Genomic DNA, 23,059 nt, shown 5'->3' with positions numbered 1-23,059 from the left:
CCTCGTGAACTTGAAGTAAGTATGCCTCTTGAGATCTCAGAACCTTGTTAGGAATATGAGTCACCTAACAGCTATTTGGGTTAGAAATATATAAACCAGGATAAACATTTTAAAACTGTAACTTTAAGAAAATGCAAAACTGTAATTAGGTGTGGTTTCTCAAACGGCCATAAGATGGAGCCAGAAACCTGGTTTGTCTTAGTCTGAGTCTCAGAAGAGAGTGTGAGTGTATCTCTGTTTCCTTCTGTTGGAAAGTATTGCCGTTGCTCCATTTCTTCTGATTGACTGATATTACTGGATTTAATGTAAGTCTGATACTGAACTGTTTTTGACACTGGAATTTGATATTTGGATTATCCCTGGATGAAAACTGACTGATTTTACCTGTGAATGACTTTGGACTGCCTATTTTGGACTTTGCTTAACGTTTCTGGAAGTAAAAACCTACATTTACTGTACAGTGTATCTGTGTGCTCTGGGTGTATTATTCAAACACTACTCTCTATACGTCTCCCTGTATGCCCTCATTCTCCTAACGGGGAATTACCTCAACAAACCTGATGAGATCTCTGTCTACAGGATTATAATTGGTTGTCCGCACTCCAAGTGTTATTGGAGATATTCTTGCCACACCATCATCATATATCCTGACACAGGATTTAGTGGGTTCTTCTCCATCTTGGGCAAGAACTGTCCTACAGTGTTTGGGACAAAGTGTGATACGTAATCTCTGAATCTTCTTGTATTTATATTGCTTCGTCTTTTCATTCCTTTTTGAAAGCAGTGGGCTTTTATTGCTGTCCTTCGTTTAAGTAATGAAGGCTTAAGTAGAACAAAAGAAATATTTTTTCCATTCAAATATGCCAATAGTGGATGTTTTGGATGTTCAAGAGTGGGTTGCATTTTAAATAAGGTGCCCGGAGTACTGGAGAAATTCATTGATTGTAGAATGTACAAGCAATCCTTTAGATTATGATGAGGCTGTACATTGTGTTATGTAGACTTCCCAGATTAGATTTTAAAAATGGGATGAAGTTTGATCTGCTGCAAAGAATTGGTAAAAGCAAGCTTGGGTGGAAAATTGAGGCTGAATGAGGCTGAGCGTTGCTGAGAAGACAGATTCCCCAATATATCTCAGTGGTTAATGGCACTGATTCAGAATGCTGCTGACTCCTCCCCCTTCTTGTTTTCTCCTGGTCCTATGATTCAAACTGATCTCTTATACAGCATTTGGAAAGAATTTCATATTTATGCTGTGCATGCTTGCCCTACCTCATTTGAAAGGAAATTTTTGAAAATTAACTAAAACGTGGTCTTCCTTACATGATTTTCTAAACATGCATGCTGCAGAATTGCAAAAGGCACAAGAAGTGCACTTCTGTAACTTGATGCATAATGCTCTTATGATTATGATCTTGCTCAGTGATAGGACCTCATGTATATGAATTCCATTGGATTCATTGGCATAGCCCATAAAAAGGAGAGGGTATCGTGGCTGGGAAAGATGACTACAGCTGGGTGGGTGGGCCTATTTTTAATTTACGAGCTTCTAACAAAATATTTCCATACTATAGCCTGCTGCTGGAATTTTCTTCCTGTTTTAATATGGCACCACAGTACTCTTAATGCATACAACTAATTGACCATTTATTGAGAGGCCTGGGTAGATGGAACCCAACTTTCGTTTTCTAAAAATAGCCTTTTCCACGTGATTCTGGTTACTGAAAAGGCATTTACACAAATCCATCTTATGTACCAATTGCCCACATTCCTGGATCAGGAGGCCCTACTCACAGTCACTCATGCCTTCCTCTATCTGGATTACTGCAATACCTATATTAGGATAGCTGTGACCTTACCTGACAATCAAAAGGCTTTAAAGACATGGTTTTCTCTGGGCAGGAGATTTTGTACTCATTTTGACTTTCTCATTATTTGGGGGTCTTTGAAGTTGCCCCTGTTGTAATATGTTCTAATAGTGCATTTTATAATAGTGCATGCTACCCTGAATTGCAAGCCAAGGGGGAAGGTATATAAATCAGTTTTATTTTCTTATTTATTAATTAAATGTATATGCTGCCCATTTCATTGTCAGGTGACTCTACCCAAACAAACTAGTGAAAACCAGACTGATGCCCTTTAGATCAGACTAGTAATGGACTTTAATTCTCATCATTCCCAGTAAGTTCTGAGGAAAGGAAAAAAGAAGCCTTGCCCTTTAAGGAATAGGCAAAGTTCTTTCCTTTGTAGAGTCAACACATGTTGAAGGTCAGCATGTATGGTCAGCATGATAAAATCATGGTTGCAGATTCCATCTCTTTCTTGAAATCTTCAATGGCAGTCTTCATTAGTGCAAGCTGTTAGAGTGAGCGTGATGGTTTCTTTGCCAGCACTGTATAGGAACAGCAATGATTACATCAGCTGGTTAGTATGTTGGACTAAGAGGCAGGGGTGGGGTCTGCATTACCTCCTTTTTTTACTACAATTAGAGCCCATTCTGCAGATTTTTCATTCCTTTTGATGATACGCAGATACATTTTTATTCCACCTTTGCTTTCTACAGATGGTGCAGGCTATTAGCTTTAGCTATTCCAAGCTTTCACCCTCAATCTGAGCAGCTGTTGTCATTTTTTTGCAGTGGTGCTTATACAGGGAAATACCATCTTTTCTTGGCCAAGTCAGTGGTGGCTGATAAGCAAGATAATGGATTCTGCAATGAAATTGTAATGTGCTCAGTTTTGTCTGGAGTGGAATACACTATCAGTTTTGCCAGAGTTGAGGTGCTTATCACATTAATTAATTAAAGCAAAAAGCCAGCTATTAAATTAAAGTTCAACTGGAAAAAAATGAACTTTAATTTGCCATTTGCCATTAATGTTCGACAGTGTGCATCACTCAGAACTTGTGAGTTTGCATGAGACTCCCCCCAATTCATGTCTATCCCCCTTAAAAATCTGAAATTGTACTGGCCAAATTTGGCATCAAAATTTGTGAAAACGTAAAGATAAAAATGAAGCAGGTGGCAGAAACCTTCCATCTTCTCCCTTTAACCCCCCGACATGAGAAGCAGTGCAAAATTGTGCCCAGAGTTCAGTTTTGTTTTGTTGTCAGTAACCACCCGTGGGGCAGAGGGACTTAAAAGAGGGGGGGGAGGAACAGTAGCTTGTCTTCCTTCCTCTTTGCCATTCAAAACTTTAAAATCACCTTCCCCACCCCATGGGAAAAAAATAGGTTAGATTAGTCATTCCTCATGGCCTTCTGCAGCCCTCTGAAAAATGAGCAGACATCACCACTCAGATGTTGGCCTGATGCCTTACAAGGCTTTAAAAAAAAAACATTCTCCCTCTTAAATTGGAAAAAAAAGGCTCAAATTCCACCCACTCTGGAGGACACAAGGATGCTGGTTTGTGCATAGAATGGTCACTTAGATCAGGGTCTCCAACCTTGGCCACTTTAAGCCTGGAGGACTTCAGACTCCAGCCAGCAAAGCTGGCTGGGGAATTCTGGGAGTTGAAGTCCTCCAGGCTTAAAGTGGCCAAGGTTGGAGACCCCTGACTTAGATGCTAAACCTGTTGGTTGTCTGGTGGGTTGCCTTATAACCAACCCACTGGATGCCTAGCCAGGTTGCCACGTCTGGAGTTGCAGACTGACACATCTGGGAGAAGCTTGGTTGGGGGTTTGGCTGGTCTTGAGGACGGGCTTCTGTGCCAAAGGAGAGACAAGCCTTTCTAACATCCAAGCACTTCAAGCCAATCCAGAAAAGAACCTTTCCTCCCCCCCCCCCGCCCTTTCTATATTGCAGATGTTCAGTTGCTTTCTTGCCAAGGATTTTTTTAAAAAAATTCTGCAGCAGTAATAAAGAGAGGAGTATATGATGTATACATCTGTGAATAGCATAGGAGAGCTAAGGAAGAAGGGTGGAAATCCTTTGAGTAATGCTTTGGAATGATTTATGGTTTTTGCTGCATTTTAAACAAAGCAATATTTCTATTTATTGTTTGAAGCAGAGCGGAATTTCATGGAGCAGTGTTGTAGGTTGGGTTGTTGTTGTTGTTGTTTGAGGGAGGTGTCTTCAATGGCCAGCCTCAACTGCATATTATGTCTTAGGATTTAGGACAACACTGCAAAAAGCAGTGTTGAACCAGGACCAGGAAGATAGCGGGACACTATCATGCCACAGGGTAATTGTGAAAATTCTTTCTCTCTCTTTTTCTCCCCGCTCCCCTTCTCATGTGTGTGTGTGTATACTAGCTCTACACCCGTGCTTCACTACGAAACTATGTGATCGGGCTTAGTTTTTGGGGAGGAAAATAAGGGGAAAGAATTGTGCCTCTGCCTCCCAGCATCCATCGGTATTCATCTGGCTAACATCCTGTCAGTGTGTGAGAGAGTTGAGGGCTGTTTGGAAACTGAAACATGGAAACTGAAACAGTATTTGCTGTGTGAGCAAGAAGGAGACAGCAAGGAGCCTGGGTGTGGCTTAGCTCAACTGTTCTGTACCAAAGCTGCTTGCTGCTGTGAAACTAAACCTGAAACCGAAACTCCTCTCCTCTGCTTCTGTTTAGCATTTGAAACAGATTTCTTTTCAGGTGGGGAGGGGGAGTAGAACTCCTTAGCATCAGAGCGTGTTAATAATAATATACGAAATACTAATGCTCTGATGGTCATTTCAAAAAATCCTTTCTTAGTGAGCATCTAGAAGCCAAGAGGAACATACGTGCCAGATTTCAAGTTTGTAGCCTTTACGGTTCTGGAGATTTGTGATGATGCATGAGTGGTATTTCACACACACACACACACACACACACACACACACACACACATACATACACACACACACACTTGTGTGTATGTATTTGTGTGTGTGTGTATTTGTGTGTGTGTGTACATGCATGCAGGTGCATGCCATAATAGGAGGAGGGAGGAACTTAGATACTATCATTCTCTATAATTTTCAAAACTACCACAGCACATTTTTTATAAAGTCCACCAGAATGAAATGGAATTGCATCATTCTCGCTCCCTGGTAGTTTATTCCCTGGCTCTACGAGGCTGACTCAGAAATGTCACAACAGAATATACAATCCATCAATTTAGCAGAGCCAAGCAGCCCAGAAGTGATGGGATTTGTAGTCTGATATAATTGGAGAGAGCTGGGCTGGAAAAAAATGTGGTCAGCCCTCGGATAGAGTCTGAGAACATGTTTATGCTGTGTCACCTTTTCAAACTCTGAGGATCAGTTTAGGATGGCTGCTTTTAAAGAGATGCTTGTAAGCAACAGCAAAGCTTTTCTCCCTTCTCCTGTCTTTGGAATTGTTTCCAAGTGTTTATTAAGGGGGTATTTCTGTCTGTGTTATGATCTGGAATCCACTACAAAGAACATTCTCTGCTAGTACTAAAGATCAGCTGGCTAGAATTACATGTCTAGGTTCAGTTCTTTAATATAAAAGTCTTGGTTTCTCTCTTGCACTTTCATTGGTATGTTTACTGAGTTTTTATATACATACATATTTTTGGGAAGCCAACATATTTTGTGGAATATCAAATCCTTTACATTCCTGGATAAAAGCTCAATTTTGCAATCTGTATGTTTTCCTAACCTTTCTAACTGATTTCATTTTGATCATCTAGACCAGGGGTCTCCAACCTTGGCAACTTTTAAGACTTGTGGACTTTAACTGGGAGTTGAAGTCCACAAGTCTTAAAGTTGCCAAGGTTGGAGACCCCTGATCTAGACCAGAGGTAGGGAACTATGGCCCCTTTATGACCTGTGGACCTTAACTCTCAGAATTCCCAAACTACCATAGTGAGATTGTCTCAGGACTTCTGAGAGTTGAAGCCCACAAATCATAAAAGGGGCATAGTCCCCCTACTCCTGGTCTAGACCACTGTTTCTCAACCTTAGCAACTCTAAGATGTATAGAGCTTCAAGTCAGAGGTGGTATTCAGCAGGTTCTGACCAGTTCTGGACAACTGGTAACAGAAATTTTGAGTAGTTCGGAGAACCGGCAAATACCACCTCTGACTGGCCCCACCCCCATCTATTCTCCGCCTCTCTAGTCCCAGCTGATTGGCTGTGTCTTCTTTTGTTGCCCTGCACAGGAGAACAGAGCTAGAAAGCAGGTTAGTGGGGTGGGGAGGGAATGGGGATTGTGCAGTATTCTTCCCCTGCCACGCCCACCAAGCCACACCCACCAAGCCATGCCACTCCACGCCCACTAAGCCACACCCACAGAACCGGTAGTAAAAAAAAATTGAATCCCATCCCTGCTTCAAGTCCCAGATTGGTTGGTTGGGGAAATCCAGGAGTTGAAGTCCACATATCTTTGAGTTGCCAAGTTTGGAAAACAATAATCCAGTCCCCTGTTAATGTGGATTCAGTTCCATATTTGGCTGAAGATTGCTCTGGTCACCCAGGGTTCTGGAGGAAAGTCAGGGAGCACAACCTTGTTGATATTCCTAGATATTTTAGTGACATTTGTTCCCATTGCCTTCGAGCACTTGAATGTTAGAGACAGGAAGTCCTACTTTGCACTGCTTCTATTATTTATTTGGTTGCTGTCAGAAGGTGACACTGAGAGATATGCACACAAAATCTTGGGAACTGGGAGTGATTCCATTTTTCTCTTCCGTGTTATTTAATGGTTATGAAGCCACAGGAATATTCATTCACAGAGTTGTCATTTAGCACTTCTAGTTGACACTTAGCTGTACTACTTTTCTGCAAGCTGTAGATTTCTTTTTTCTTTTTTTTTTAGAATCTCCACTTATCTCTAGATGTTCGTGGACTGGATTTGGGAGAACAATGTAAAAATAACAAGACGGAATTGTTTCTGATGCTGAAGATGGAAATCCAGTGTTGACGTGATATGGTTGTGCTGGATGTAGCTGCTTTTCTACTTAAGAAACGGCTTTGCAATTTAGGTGTTTTTTGAATGGAGAACTAATACAGATAGTCCTTTGGTTATTTCTATTCACTCAACCACTGTTCAAAGTTACGATGGTGCTGAATAGAATGGTGTTGGTGACCGGTCCTTGGTTTTCTGGCCATTGCACTGTCCCTGTGATCATGTGATTCCGTGGTAAGAGTTTGGCACTCAGCTCATAACTATGATGTTGCAGCCAGCCAAGATCACCTGATCACAATTTCTGAGGTTCCCTGCCAGCTTCTCATAAGCAAAGTTAGTGAGAAAACTGGCAGAAAGCCTGAAGTTGTAATCACATGAGTCCCACACAGTCCTCACTTAATGACAACTGGAACTGCTGTCACTAAGCAACATAGTCATGTGAGGTCACACTTTATGCTCAGCAACTATAATTCCGGTCCCAACTGCTATTGTTTGCCAATAGCAAACAACAATTTGTCCTGGATAATCAGATAAGAAAAGTAACAAGTGGCTATTACCAGCTCAAATGATTAAATAAAATTTGTTTATATTTATGTTTAATTCATACGCTGTTAAGACTTTTTTTCTTGTTTTCTTTTACTACTGTGTTTCCCCGATTGGAAAATAAGGCCTAGCATAATTTTTCAGGATGCTTATAACATAACCCCTACCCCCAAAATAAGCTCCAGTTAAGATTGTCGGCCAGATGGATGCATTTAGTACTGTATTGTCCCGAAAATGGGACCTAACCAGAAAATAAGCCCAAATGCATCTTTTGGAGCAAAAATTAAGCAGGCTACTTCTGCTGACTGCTGGCTGCCTGCAATTTGGCAGATCGAATCCCACCAATTTCAAGGTTGACTCGGCCTTCCATCCTTCCGAGGTCAGTAAAATGAGGACCCAGATTGTTGGGGACAATATGTTGACTCTGTAAACCACTTGGAGAGGGCTGTAAAGCACTACAAAGCGGTATGTAAGCCTAAGTGCTATTGCTATATACTGCCTAGGGTCATGTTTGTGAGAGAGGCAGCTTTATAAATTCGAGAAATTAATAATTTGTAGCTGCACTCCTGCCTTGAAATCAAATTTGAAAGATCACAGACTGAACAGGCATATATCACTGGGCAGATCCCTGCTATTTGCCCAGCTATATCTATGTTTACTAAATGTGGACGGAAAGCATATAGGTAAATTTTATATATATAGTACATGACCATTGATTTCCCTGTACTTGATTTACAGTCACGTGAGAAAGAGTCATTTCTTCTTTTGTCTTGTGGAGGACATACTACCTTAATAGTGTTTCAAGCTAAAAGGAAAAAATTAAACTTCAAAATCAGAATCAGTGATTTCCCCGGTGAATGTTCCAGCCCCAGGATTTTCTGGCAGCCACACATCCACACACTAACTAAGCTAACTAACATCAGGTCTGCCAGATGTTGTTACCCGTTGAGACAGGAGGAGGGAAAAAGCCACTCACAGCACACACCTTTTGTCAGGAACATGGCTTTGCCTTGTTGGGTTCCAGCAAAATGGTTCAATTACCAGCAGCATCCTGGCATTTTTCATGATGTAAATTTTATTTGCCCTGGCATGATTCACATGCCCATATTTCCTTCCAGTGCAATGCTTCTGGTGGTATGCTGCTTTTGGGGTGGGGGGAGTTGTCCTTTTGGTAGTTGCCAATAGTTCGCTCTTTCTGACCAGCTGAAGTTCAGTGTTGATGTATTTCCTGTCCATACACATATAGTTGTGTTCCCCAAAATTAGCATTTCTCCCATGCTTTGGCTAAGTTGCATTGCAATGGTGCAGATTTGTAAATTAGGGAGGTGTTTGTGTTGTGTGTGTGTGTAAATAGCAACCTGCCAAAGGGGTTTTTTCAAAAGGCAACTGGAATTTGTTTTTTTCCTTGAAGACGTTTCGTTCCTCATCCAAGAAGCATCCTCAGTTCGGAGGATGCTTCTTGAATGAGAACTGAAAGAGTCTTCAAGGAAAAAAATAATTGCATTTTGAAAAAAACACTTTTAGGACAACTATAACCTGAATAACTGAGAATCTCCATAGACAAATAGCAATCTCATTTACTACCGGTTTATGTTCTGGATAAAGTTTAAAAATTTTAATTGAGGGCTTCTGGTGGAAGAGTGCCTAATTATTTAAGATCTTTTCATCTGCTAACAATCTTTGCTTAAGTTTTCCAATCACTTTCTGACAATGTCTGAGCCTGTTTTTAGGAGCAGAAAACATTCAATCTTTTAAGGTTGGGCAAATACTTTTCTTGTATTGCTTACAATTCACCATAATTCATACCTGAAGAGTAGATTCCAAGCACCATGTTAAACAATTTCCAGAATCTTTTCTTTTAAATTGTCCTTGTATTGGCTGAACCAGTGAGTGTGGAACTATTTACTAGGCAGCGTTCCAGGATTGATAAAGGTCTGAGTTCATTAATCTACCTTTGCCAAGCTGTTGGCTGACTGTGACTAAAATAAATTCCCATTAATGTAATAAAAGAGGTTTTTGCCGGGATTCAGAATTGACTTAGTGCTTTTTGGGGAGGACTAGGACAGAACAGCTGGGGAAGAGTTATAATAACCAGCTGAGATACAATATAAAAATACAATATAAAGATACAATATAAAGCTATTGTTTAAACCACAGGTGTCAAACATGCAGCGTCACATTGCTGTCACATGACGTTTTGTGACGTTTTCCCATTTGCGGAGCTGGGGTGAGCATGGCCTGGGTGTGATGCAACTGGCCCACGGGCTGCCAGTTTGACACCCCTGGTTTAAACCAAGTGTTTCCTGTGCTTGGGGTTTTTTGTGTCTCTTGGCTGCTACTACTGCTTAATTTGCAATCATTGTCTTCCTTTCTGCACTTCGAAATTGCAAAGTAAAAAGCTAAATTGATCATATTGCAAAGAATACCAGTCATTAGGTAGCCATTTAGACGCTGCTACAGTGATCAATATGCATGATGTCATGTTTGGTGGTTTGTGTTTCAAGCCCTCTGAATTTGGAGGCCAGGCACACATTCAGATTGTATAATTGTAATAATGGGTGTCATGAAATAGATTAAGCCAAATAGTGGTTTGACATCTTTTGTCTCTTCCCAGCATAAATCCATAGATTAAAATTCTAATTCTCCCTGTGGTTGAAGAAAAAAATTGCTGCACATACATATGTTTGCTTTGCTTTTCTTCGTTTCCTAAAACCAACAGCTCTCATTACACCATCCGCAAGAATATTTGTTCATCTGGGAAACTTTGGGTCTGCCCCTTCTGATTCTATACAATGCAGGTCAAGTCTTTTTTTGTTGTGACAATAGAGGAAATGGATATTTTGACCTATGTGTGTGTTTCCTAAGGGGAAGCCCCCACTTTCTGCACGCAGAACATAGTAATATTTTGTGTATGCTTCCCTGGCACAGGAAGTGCTGAAAATAGAGAAAAGGATGAGATAGAATGAGTTTGGGCTTATGTTTTCCCTGATGGGAACCCAGGGTTGCTCCTGGTTTTCCTGTTAGCGTTTTGTCTTCTGGACATCCGTCCTGTTCATTGATGCTTATTGTTGTCTCGTTTGTCACTTTTTAAAAAGTTTCATTATTTGTTAATCTTGAGGTTGAAAACAAATCTGTTTCTGTAGGATTCAAGTGATGATGCAATGAAATGGCTTAACATTTCATCGCAGTTGTAACTGAACAATTGCTAAACAAAATGGTGGCTAAACAAGGACTACCTGTATTTCATGCACTTTTGAATTTTTCTAACAGTTATCTGATTATTTTTTTTCATTTTTACCCCTGAAAAGCACCATACATTTTTAGTAGACATGAAACAAATACTGGGATTGATTAATTGCAATTTTAAATCTACAGAAATACAGTGTGAATGCCAAAATTGATGTACACCGATATTCATCTACTGAACACTCCTAAGTGTGTAATCACGATGCACACACACATTAATATACTGTTTTTAGGGGATTCTGGCACCGTAAAGTTTGAGAAACCTTGGATATACAAATGGATATACAAATACAAATGCTAGAATAAATACCTTTTTAGACTGATAGATATTTGGAACGCTGAGAGCATGTCATGGGAGGCTGTCTCAATATAGCAGTCCTCTAGAGTTCAGTAACAACTGGAAATGATCACTCATAAAATATCCACTTATTAAAAGAAAAGCTGCTGATGTTCTATCAGCCACTGTCTCTAGCTCCCTCTCCCCTATCTGCTTCACACACACCCAAAGGCTGTCTACCACACCTGTTCTGTCCTCACTGCACATTAGTCTGTGTGAAGCTTGACATGCAGCTAAACTCACCAATAAAACAGACCATGTGCGTAGATGTGAATGCTTTATTGAAAGAACAGGATATGGTGAAACTGGGGAAAATAGGAATACATATAATGAGAAACAAATACAAGATAGGCAGTATTGAGTTACAATTAATAAATACAAGCAATCTAAATCTCACTAGTGATGCTCTGTGTGTGTGATGTGGGTTTGCCCTTAGATGACCATTTGCCACAGATTAAGACGGAGTCTTCTTTGTGCTTCTGCCTTCTCCAAATGCTAAAGGAAATGGAATCTGGCTTCCCAGCATGCACTTGTTTTGAGAGTGCAGGCTGATTGGTAAAGAGATGGGGTCAACTTCAAACAATATACTTGGTATTTGTCTCTCCAGCCACTAGATGGGGCAACCACAGTATATAAAGATTGTATGCTGGGACATATTTGTCCCTCCGGCCACCAGATGGGGCTAGAGAACAACAACAGTATATAAAAGTTATATGCTGGGGCATGACAACACCAACTAATTTGGTCTTGATTGCTGGTCAGAAGAACCAACTTTCAGTTAAGTATTTTCATACAGGCGGTCCTCAATTTACAACAGTTCACTTAGTCACCTCCAAAGTTACAATGGCATTGAAAAAAGTGACTTATGACTGTTTTTCACACTTGCAGCATCCCCATGGTCACATTATCAAAATTCGAATGCTTGGCAACTGACATATTTATGACGGTTGCAGTGTCCCAGGGTCATGTGATCCCTTTACAAGACCACCTCCGCCCGCCCCAGCCTTCTGCCAAGCAAGTCAATGGTGAAGCCAGATTCACTTCACAATCGTCCTTACTAACTTAACTACTACAGTGATTCACTTAACAATTGTGGCAAGAAAGTTCATTAAATAGGGCAAAACTCACTTAACAAATGTCTTGCTTAGCAACAGAAATGTTGGGCTCAATTGTGGTCATAAGTCAAGGATTACCTGTACAGCCTCCAGATTGTACTTTCTGATATTATCCATGTGTCCCAGAGACAGTCTTCAATACAAATTAGTTTGAATGCTGATTTTGCTTTGCGGCTTGCCATGTTTCCATTTAATATTTGTAAAAGGGATGGGAAAACTGACAGGAACCAACAGTTCAACTGGTGTGTTGGTCCTAAGGGTACGATATTGGGAAGCCCTACCTGAACAAAGACATTCTGTTCTCCATCAATAAAAATAAACAACAGGCATCCTAAAGCATTGGTTAGAATTGTGACTAAGGTGATAAGAGTGGGCAGAAATGGCAAAATTGACTGCTTTAATTAAATAGAAGAATTTATCTAGGTTTGTTTCTACTTGGAACTGCTTCTGGACTTTGTGCTTGAAATTGAAGAACTGAAGCTTTGGTTTTAGGTTTTGATGACTAGATTGACTTTGTTATAGAAATAGTTTGAAATAGAAATGTAAGGCAAAAGGTTGAGGTTGTAGTTGGTGTATTTTACTGCACTGAAAAAGTCAGAACTCAACAATTTTTCTTTCTTTTTCTTTGCACTGTTTTATCTTTCCTGACTTTTGTTTCTAATTGCATTTATCTCATGACATACTTTAATAAAGTATTAAATGGAGCTAATCCTTTTGACTGAAATACTCCTTGATATTCTTCTGCCTCCTGTGTTTTTTTTATAGTTCAATTACAGTTTTATAAGAATTGATTAAAACTATACTACTAACCTACCCATAATATGGGTTACAATTATGGGGGAAGAGAGAATTTAGAATTTGCCCTTTCAGATCCACAACATGTCCTTAATGCTTTTTCTGTAGCACTTAATTTTCTTGACTTCTGAGACATTATACACACTCATCTTCCAGAGTATTTTATAATTTTTGGTAATTTTTAGTAGTTATGGAAAACACACATGCACGAGCATACATAGTGATTGCTATATTCATTGCAAATTGAAAAAGAGGATGCAGGTCAAATGATGGGGGATTTTAGATTGCTCAGATGAACTACCCATACTTTCCACTGGAAAAGACTCCAGGATGTGGAGTTCTCAGAAGCCACAGTCATTGTGGATCTGGACAGGATTTGAAAGCAAAACAGAGTTAGGCATAGGCGATCACCACAAAATAGCAGAAGAGTAGGAAGATCGTAAAAGAGAAATACAAAGAACTTCCTTGCGGTTGCCAAGAAAACAATATGGATAACTCAAAGGAGACTTTAACTTTTAATTGTGAACTATATGTTATACATGTGTTATTTTTCACTTGAAACTCCTGTTTCACATTGCCTATATACTGTTGTTTTTAAATGCTGCTATCAGCCTTCTCCAGATGGATATCCACTTGTTTTATGATACAGCCCCACAAGTCCTGTTGACTTAATTGTCAGTTTAAGTGGACTATTAATGGTTGATAAGGAGTGTATTATTCCTGTTCAGCACTACTTTGGATTCATACCAATGGAAAACAAAATGCGTTCCTTTCTGGACCATCAATCTGATTTCTATGAAAACTGATGCAATATTGTGCATAGTTTCACTGCACTTAGAAGATCTTTGAATTTCCTGCCTGTTTAATTATGCCACTTGCAGGAGATCTTCAATTTGCAAAGCCAAAAGTCGTCTTTGGTGAGATGGGCAGCTACATAAATTTGATTAATAAATCATAAAAAAAGTTTCTTTCATTTATTTTTGAGAGGGGGATGAAGGAAAGATTAGCAATAACTGAGATAGATGCCAGTTTTGTTTTTTAAAATAAGTTTGGGCAATTTCATAGAATCCTGATTTCAATATGATTTTGCTTTTAGGTAAATATATATTTTTAAAGATTGTGTATCTTTATTCTGGCATGCTATATGTTTTCTTATAACAAAATGCAGGGAACATCTCAACATCTCTCTGCTCAGTGAAGCTGAAATGGTTTGAATAAAGTTTTGCTTTGGAGCATAAATTAGATAGTTGCTTCTCAATCAGAAATGCATAGCAAGCAACAGAAAAAGGAGATCCTATTTTATTGTTTTTAAACATACAGTACTTGAATATTTTTTCTTAGTTTAAAAAAAAACTTGAGCTGGTGGGAAAATAAAGCTGTCTTCAAAGAATCTCAGCTTTGTAGTCTGAACACTTCACATAGCCTTCCCCTATACTTGGTGTTTTCCTGATATATTGTAATGCAGTTCTCATCAAAAACCATGTTTACTGGAGGTGATGGGCTTGACGTTCAATCCCATATTGGAAAGGTAGAGAAAAATAATGTAATAACCTAATATGAAGCCAGGAGTATACCAAAAGCTTCCTCAGGAAGCATCCAAGGTAATTTTTCCCTTTGAAAGAAAAGTAATCCATCCAAGATTTGGTTCCTCAGGATAAGAAAAAAATGAAATTAGAAAAGCAGTCAAAGAGCAGCTGCTGGTGAAAGGTGATTACAGCTTATTTCAAGGCCATTTCCTGCATGCCAGCGATAGGACAGTAAACAAACGCCTCTTCAGAAGGACGAAAAACAAAGCAGGAGCTGATGTGTGGAAGGAAAGGGTCAACGCAGGGTCTTCTTCTGCCTGGCAAGAGGAAGCGCTTGATCACAGGGCCCTGGGAATCCAGAGCAGGCGTGCCTATGTGCTCAGCCACTTGCCGTTCTGAAGTTTTCTTTTCTTTTTTTAGTGTCCTTCCCACCATCTATCTAAGAGCTTCTTTGCTTCTTTTTGTATTCCTTCGGATAGCAATAGCACTTAGACTTATATAATATCTTCACAGCACTTTACAGCCCTCTCTAAGGGGTTTACAGAGTCAGCATATTGCCCCCAAACAATCTGGGTTCTCATTTTGCCCACCTCGGAAGGATGGAAAGCTGAGTCAACCTGGAGCCAATGAGAATCAACCAATCAAAGAACAGTCAGCAGTCAGCAGAATTAGCTTACAGTACTGCATTCTAACCACTGTGCTGCCATGGTCTTCACCATGGATGGTTGCGCTTTGTGACCCTACTTTTTGTCAAGGTGGGATTCACATTCCTAAGGCTATTGTGCTGTTTAGGGGACCCAGCTGTGATTTGACCTCTTCCCCCTCTTGTCTGTTGAAATCCCATGGAGGCTAACCACAGGACCATCCAAAGGTGGTAGTAATAGCAATAGCACTTAGACTTATATACCATTTCACAGTGCTTTACAGCTCTCTCTAAGTGGCTTAAAGAGTCAGCATATTGGATCCTCATTTTACTGATGGATGGAAGGCTGAGTCAACCTTGAACCAGTAGTGAAATGCTACCGGTTCGGCTGAACTGGTAGCTCCGTCTATCAGCTGAGAGGAAAAAGAAGAAAAAAGCACAGGATTGGCCCTCCCACCCACCCCTGGGTTTTTCCTCTTCTTTATCCTCTCCACTGTTTGGCGCAGCAGAGCTTCAGCGGGTGTTTGGAAAGCTGGGTGTGCCTATTAGGCGCATGCGTGACGTGCTCAATCACCAAACCGTTAGGGAAATTGGTAGAATGTGGGTTCACTGCCTTGAACCAGTGTGAATCGAACTATTGGCAGTGGGCAGTAAATTAGCCTGCAGTACTGCATTCTGACCACTGCGCCATCACGGCTCTTTGCTTCCTCTCTTCTCTTTCTCTGAGTTCCCATCATGATACCATCTGTTTTTGCCTTTGTAAATTGTTTTCCTTCCAAACCTCTGAGGGAGAGTTTACTTGGTCCTGAGTTTTATCTCAGGGCTGTGGTCAGGACATATGAAGAAGCTGTAAAAGCTAAGCAGACATTCTGAAATAGTAGCAGGCACAATGCTAAAAAGCATTTAAAAATAGTAAACTTGCATGGAACAAATCCCTTCATGTATTATGATTTTGAAGAGACCAAGCAAGAAAAGGGAATTTGAAACAGTTAGGTCTCTTATGAGTCTTCCATGAATGTTCTTCATTATATATTTCTATGGTGTCCTCTTGGTCATTTGGCCTAGGGGGAGGGGGGTTCCATCTCATTGCCAGCTTGTAGATTTTATTGTTCTCTGGGTTTTAGAGTGCAGGGTAGCAAGGACAATTGGGACTGGGCTGGGGTGGCTGTGGCTTCCCCTCTTTATGGAAAACAGCCCCAGAGCCATGTCGTTCTGGGATTACACATAGGTCTGTGATGGCAAACCTATGGCACGCGTGAGATGTGAGGTATCATGGGAAATAGACCCTCAAGAAAGTTCACACCTTATCCCCACTCCTCCTCCCTTTCAGATCTTGGACTCCCGAGAGGAGACTCCTATTTCTTTTTGTGTCCAAACATGCCTGAAGAAGTACTTGCTGCACTCTTTTATTTCCTGCCTGTCTTTCAGATTGGTAAAATTGGTTCTGCAAGATCTCATGGTCTCCCGAGACTTCAGGGTCATACCCTCCCTTCCAAAAGGATTGTGTAAGAGACAATGGACTTTTTTTTTCTTACCATGGAAAAGTCCCTCCCTCTCTTTCTCTCCCTCCCACCCGCTCCAGTTTTTGGCTTATGGGCTTAACATAATGCCCCCTTAAGAAGCAGTGAAAGGGGGGAGGCCGAGAGCTGCTTTGGGCAGTGTGGGCAGCAGGAACCTTTCCCCCTTCGTTTGCAGTGAATGTGGAGCAGAAGCCCTTTAGTAGAAGTTACTTTAGCAAGAACAAGGGAACTGTGATCTCAGCAAGCACCAATTATTCCTTAGAAAATCTTTAGAGACCCTATTCATCCTTGGCCTTTGCGGCAACACAGATTGCCTGCTGTTGTCCTGAGAATGAGCTAAGCTCATTAAGAGCCAAACAATGTCACAAAATGCTTCAGGCTTTCTGATTAATGTCCACCACTGTCATCATCATAAAATCTCTCCACTGTCTCTTGTGCTTCAAGAGATTGCTTTTAACAAAACACTGTATGTTTTGATAATCTCAGAATCAGAGGTTTGCTGATTTCTACCGGTTTGATAACTCATTTTTAATGTTTTTGTTTACTTGCTTGCTTGCTTTTTTTTTTTGTAAAATGAAAGAAAAAAGAAAAGCAAATGTAACTAAACAAAACAGCACGTGGATCAAATATGGTATATTTCAATTACTATATATAGCCATATAGTATAGATTACTGCTCTTCTGTTTTAATATTTGTGGAAGATATGGCATGGAAGTGAATGAAAGGGCTTACCATCCAAGGAAATTCCCTTGGCAAAGAAACCAATTTCTGGAGCAGCCAAGGATTGATCCCACCATGATAGTGGTAAGATAAGATCAATAAAATAGAGCTGGTTCTTCTGGATTTGCTTTTTATATGAACTATCTTGCAAAGCTGACATCAGTTTTGTGAGTTTGAAATCTTTACTAATCCAGTGTTTTCTTGAGATAAGGAGGGCTAAAGTGAGAAGACAATAGTTTTATGTTATAGCATCAATGCTAGAATATATATTAGAGCAGTGGTCCCCAACCTTTTTTGTACCAGGGACCAGTTTCACGCAGAAACACTTTTTCAAGGACCGGGTAGGGGCGTGAAGGTTCCAATAACAGTAAATAAATAAGCGATGAACCTGTAACTTACCCTTTCCAAAAAAACTCTCCAGTGAACTCTGTTTCTGGCTCATTTTGCGAGGGCTAGCTTGCATTGCTGATGCAGGATAAATACGCACCAAAGAGTCAAGCGCGGAAGTTAGGTGAGGGCGGAAGCGGTTGTCTTTCAAAATAAGACACCCGGAAGCAAAAACATATTTTTATATATATTTTAATCACGATTATTCATTCTTTGCGGCCTGGTACAAAATGATCCACGGACTGGTACCGGTCCGGGGCCTGGTGGTTGGGGACCCCTGTGTTAGAGTATATCCTATCTTGCTGGCCTTCCATAAGAAAGTTAAGATAAAATTATTCCTGAACAACTTTTGTAACAATCATCTCACTGTTACATTATTTAATCTGAGTTGTGTTTTGTTGTTGAACTGTTTGTTTGTTTGTTCATTCATTCATTCAGTTTCTATAGCCACCCATTTCAACTAATGACTCTGGCCATCTCTGTGGTGCTTTCATTTAACATGAATTGGTGGCATATAAGTAAAACTGATGGCATATACATTTCAGAATAAATGTGTCAAAAGTATAAATGGTTGCAATATAACTTGTGAATGCATAGGAAAGTAGGAGTCTGAAGCCTCTTGATAATTTTATGTTATTCTCCAGCGAATGATGATAAAGAACAAATCAGGAATGAGTTTGGAGAAAATTGTACAATATTGTGAATGAATGAGGGAAAATTTACCCCATTACATGACATGAAAGGATATAGGAGAACTAGAAAAAGTGTTTCAGAAACTCAAGAATGAATAGGAGAGATAACTAGCACATGTCTGCTTAGAAAAGGTGATTGTTTAGAATCACATTGTTTTGTGGTTTGTTCGGAATGTATGCTTTGAGTGTGATTCTATGTGCACACATGGAGGAAGAATGATATAAAAATAATAAAATTAAGAGATTTAGTATAGGATACAAGTGTAATGAGAGGTTTTGAATGTTAGATGGACTATTATTTGGGGTAGAAAAAGTGAATCATTGAGATAAAAAAAGTATGCATTAAAGAAAATGAAAAAGTAAATGAAATTATAGTGAAATTACAAGTGTAACAGTCTACCAGAACAAATGCAAAAGTCAAATATTGTGAATATGTTGAAAAATTGTAGGAGTACAAATGACATACCAGGGAAATGTTGTGCGAGTAAAATAGAGTACAAAGGGTGTAACTGTATGACTTTATTATTTGTGTGAATTGTGCATCTGTGCCTGACAATTGGAAGAATGCTGTTATTGTTCTCCTATCCAAAAGGAAAGGTAGCAAGTGTGAATGCAAGTATTACCAGAGATTGGCTTTCCTAAGTATATCTGGGAAACTGCCAAAATTCTAATTGAAAGGCTGGAAGAGGTGACAGTGTATAAAGTTCCTGGAAATGCTGATGGATGGATGGCAGAGCAGATTTTTGCTCTTCTGCAGGTCATTGAGAAAGATTTGTTTTTGTTAACTTTATGACAATAAGAATAATGCTGAATTGGGAAATGTTTTCTGCAAATACAAGGTTCAAGATATGATGCCCTATAAATACGTTGGGAATCCATTTGTATGATTTCTTGGTACCCTGGCTGTAGAGGGTAATACCAACCCATCTGGACAGCACTAAATTGGAGAAGGCTGTTCTGAACAGTTTGAATTGTTAGATGCAGCAAAAGATTATCCTGGGAAATAGTGTTGTTTCCTTTGTTGAGAAATTTTGAAGCCAGAGTGGGATTGCTGTTTCTTGGGGTTGCAATAGTTGTTGAAAGATCTCCCAGCTCTGATTTGATTATGTCTTTTAAAGTATTCTCTGGAGTCTGTCAATCGCCCTCTTGTTTCAGAAGATTTCAGAAGAAGTTAGTGCAGCATTTTCTCCCAATTCAACGTAACAGTATGTCCCTACTGCCAGTGGCTAAAAGACATTCATGGCACACTTTCAGCAATCAGGCAGAAAATCCACACAAAATAAATTATCCTTTGAGCAACGTTTGGGTCTGCAAAAGATACTGTGCTATGAATTGTATTGTTGTTTGGACAGAAAGTATTCCTTCAATCGATGGTATTTTAATAGGTTTTCTTGCCAGGTTCAGCTTTCCAAACATTGACAAAATAGGAAGACATATGTAGCCTCTTCAGAGTAGCAAATCATGACTTCATAACAAGGACTGTTACTACATTACGGCCCTGTTCATTCATACAACATAGTTAACTAGGTCTTGGGGCTGAGGGGTAAAGCAAGAGTCAGGACTCCAAAACCAAGTTATCTGAGGCAATCATCTAACCTTGAGAGATTAGATTTAGCTTCAGGAAGGTCTGGGCTTGTTTGAGCTAAATTAACTCCCCCATGTTCTCTCCAATTACTTATCCGAAGAGTAACTGATCCTTCTAATAACCATGAGTGAGATGAAATTCTGTCAAGGTCCTGCAAAGATGTAGTTTCCTAGGCTCTCTGTCTCAATGGACATTTGGATTTACTCACTAAACCATCTCTGCAGCCCTTCAGGGAGAGTAAAATAAATGGGTGTTGGAAGGTTGGTACAATTATCATTCCTCGATTGTTATAAAGTCTTTAAAGCCTGAAAGATCCCCTTCCTGCTTATAGTAAAGAGACTCAAGGCAAGGCTTGAGGTTCTTCCTCACCTCTTTCTCAGCTAATCCATACAAAGAACGACAGCAGAATTTGGGCCTGGCTAGTCTAAAGAAAAGAAGAATTAGGAGCAACATGATAGCAGTATTTCAGTATTTGAGGGAAAGAAGAGGGGGTCAAATTATTCTCCAAAGCATCAGAGGGCAGGACAAGAAATAATGATTGGAAACTGATCAAGGAGAGAAGCAACCTGGAATTAAGGAGAAACTTCCGAACAGCGAGGACAATTAACCAGTGGAACAGCTTGCCTCCAGAAATCATGGGAAGTTTTTAAGAAGAGACTGGATAGTCACTTGTCTGAAATAGTATAGGATCTCCTGCTTGAGCAAGGTTCCTTCCAGCTCTATTCTATTCTAATTCTTATTCTTATTCTAATCCAATCTTTTCATAATAGCTACTCTGGCATTTTTTCCTGAAGTTTACATTCATACTTGTCTACAATCTCCTCCCCCTAAAGGATGCCTGGAAAGACTCTATTTTCTTTAGTAAGGAAAGTAGAAAAACACCACAAAGATACATTTCACACTGATTAATATGATGTCATTTATTATGTTAGTGAATAGATGCAATCTGATCCTTCCATATAAAAGAAGAGAGGGCCCAACCCTCTGCAGAGAAAAATTGGGAGAAATGGACAATAACAATTGCTGCCTTAAAATTGTCTGTATGTCACAATTGATGCTGGAACAGTTGTGTTTTTGGCATTTATTTTCCTTCTAACAAATCCAGATAGTTCTTGTTTAACAGTGATTCATTCAGCAACTGAATGTTGTCACATCACTAACCAAAAGGTCCTCATATTTGCAGCATCCCTATGATCACATGGTTGTGATTCAGATTCTTAGTGAATGGTTTGCAATTATGACATCACAACATCCTGCGGTCATGTGATCACCATTTTCACCTTTCCCTGCTTTCTCATAAACAAAGCCAATGGGGAAAGCCATCAGGAGGTTGCAAATGATGATCACATTACTGTAGGATGCTGCAACCACATAGAATTCATCTAACAGTGGCAGCTGGGACTACCAGAACTGCCATCATGCCTTATGATTACATTGCTTAGCAACAGAATCCTTGGTCCCGATTACCATCTGTAAGCGAGGAGTACCTACACTTTTAATGGGATCTCTAAGCATCATTTTGTTTGGATTCCCTGTTCGCAGTCAAAATTGCAAAGAGGAAATTCTGGCAAGATGCAAGTCATCGCTTCCAAGCATTTTTAGAAAGAAGTCTTGAGTTCAGTTGCATCTTTGGCTTACAGGGCAACTACCGCCTATGGAACTATGGGGTGACAATATACTGTAGGTAGCCCAGTCCTTTGTATATGCCCAGAATGCTTCAGCATAGCATAGCTGGCTGGGAAAATTCTGGGGTTTGAAGTCCACAAGTCTTAAAGTTGCCAAGTTTGGGGACCCCTGACCTAGAGGTATTTACTGACTCAAAGAATCACCTTGAACCATGAGATGGATGACAGATAAATTAGATAAATAAAATTCAAATTAAATTTTTGCTTGAAACATACAGAAAAACAAAGGCATAAGACCTAAATTTTTCAAAAACCAAAGCCTAGAGAGGTAACTACTACCGTAACAGGTTGAGGAAAAATCCATGAGTACAGTAAAGTAGTTCAACCAGATAATTCAGGGAGAGGACAGACAGAGTTATGGGTTCCTGCTCAAGTTGGGCTCTGGGTCAACTGACCCAGCCTGTACCAATATCTCTTTGAGTGCCCCTTTTCCCAAAGCACCCTCTTCTGTTAATTCCCAAAGTGCAGGCTGAGAATCTGTTTGACTGAACTTATGAACATAGTTTTACAACTATAATTGAAATGGGACCACTTTATGTCAGTATTGGCAGCAAACTTTCCTATGCTCCCCAGAAGGGTAATAGGATTCAAGAGCAATGGGGAGAAGGGAGACTGGATTTTAACAAACAAGCTCTCAAAGATCACATGGTCCTAATCAATTGTTGATTGCTGTCTTATTGTCATTGTTTTAAACGGCACTCCGTTTCCTAAAAACAATTTCTACATGATCGACAGGACAGTTAACAGTTCTGTTTCTAATGTTTCTTCTGAGCCTAATCACTATCTCTGGCTTTCAATTAACACAGATTTTTTCCAGTCTGTGTCCCCAGATATGATTGTACTAAGGATTATGGGAATGAAACAGTGGACCACCCAGGAGAAACCAAGTTGGGGGAAAGTGTTTTCATAGAAAGCAACATAAACAACTACTGAATAATTACAGCATCTCAAAAACTGCTCTTCGAAGAAGAGGGATGAATTTAGGGATCTTATTTTTTGCCCTATTTTATTGAATATATCACAATTGTCTGAATGTATAAATATGTAATATATATACATACATACTGCAAATCACGAGACAAAGCACCCAGGTTTAAGGTTTGTACTGTTTTGTGTATTTCCTCCTAGGTGGCCTGCAGACATGCCAGTTGCTAACACGATGACGGGGAGTGTCATCCCCAATGTGGAGAAGAAGCCTGAAATCATTATTTGCAAAAAAATTGAGAGGTAAATATTCTTAATATTCTATTTGTGCTGATTTCAAAATGAGGGAAGGGTAGGCTGGAATTTAGGAAATCCTAGCTTTATGCCTAGTCACTTAACAACTGTTTGAAGTTACGACAGACTCCCTGACTGTTAGTTACAACCTTTCTTCGAAGTTATGACTGACACAACACACACACACACACACACCCTG

At 39.8% G+C, this 23,059-nt stretch overlaps 1 protein-coding gene across 4 annotated transcripts in view; it reads left to right on the top strand.

Moving 5' to 3' along the window:
• DENND2A (DENN domain containing 2A) overlaps positions 1–23,059 on the top strand; it is a 67,225-nt gene that overhangs the window by 7,335 nt on the left and 36,831 nt on the right. For all 4 annotated transcript variants that reach the window (XM_087968500.1, XM_087968501.1, XM_087968498.1 and 1 more), the window contains exon 2: positions 22,771–22,869. In XM_087968500.1, coding sequence (XP_087824626.1) covers positions 22,784–22,869 — 86 coding nt within the window. In that variant the 5' untranslated portion in view covers positions 22,771–22,783. The remainder of the gene's footprint in view (positions 1–22,770; positions 22,870–23,059) is intronic.

The sequence above is a fragment of the Notechis scutatus genome, chromosome 6 (genome assembly GCF_049901735.1).
Source record: "Notechis scutatus isolate UNSWTSFEM ecotype Mainland chromosome 6, rNotScu1.2, whole genome shotgun sequence".
Lineage (NCBI taxonomy): Eukaryota > Metazoa > Chordata > Lepidosauria > Squamata > Elapidae > Notechis > Notechis scutatus.
The sequence above is the reverse complement of the archived record's forward strand: the minus strand, read 5'-3'. Positions and strand labels throughout refer to the sequence as shown.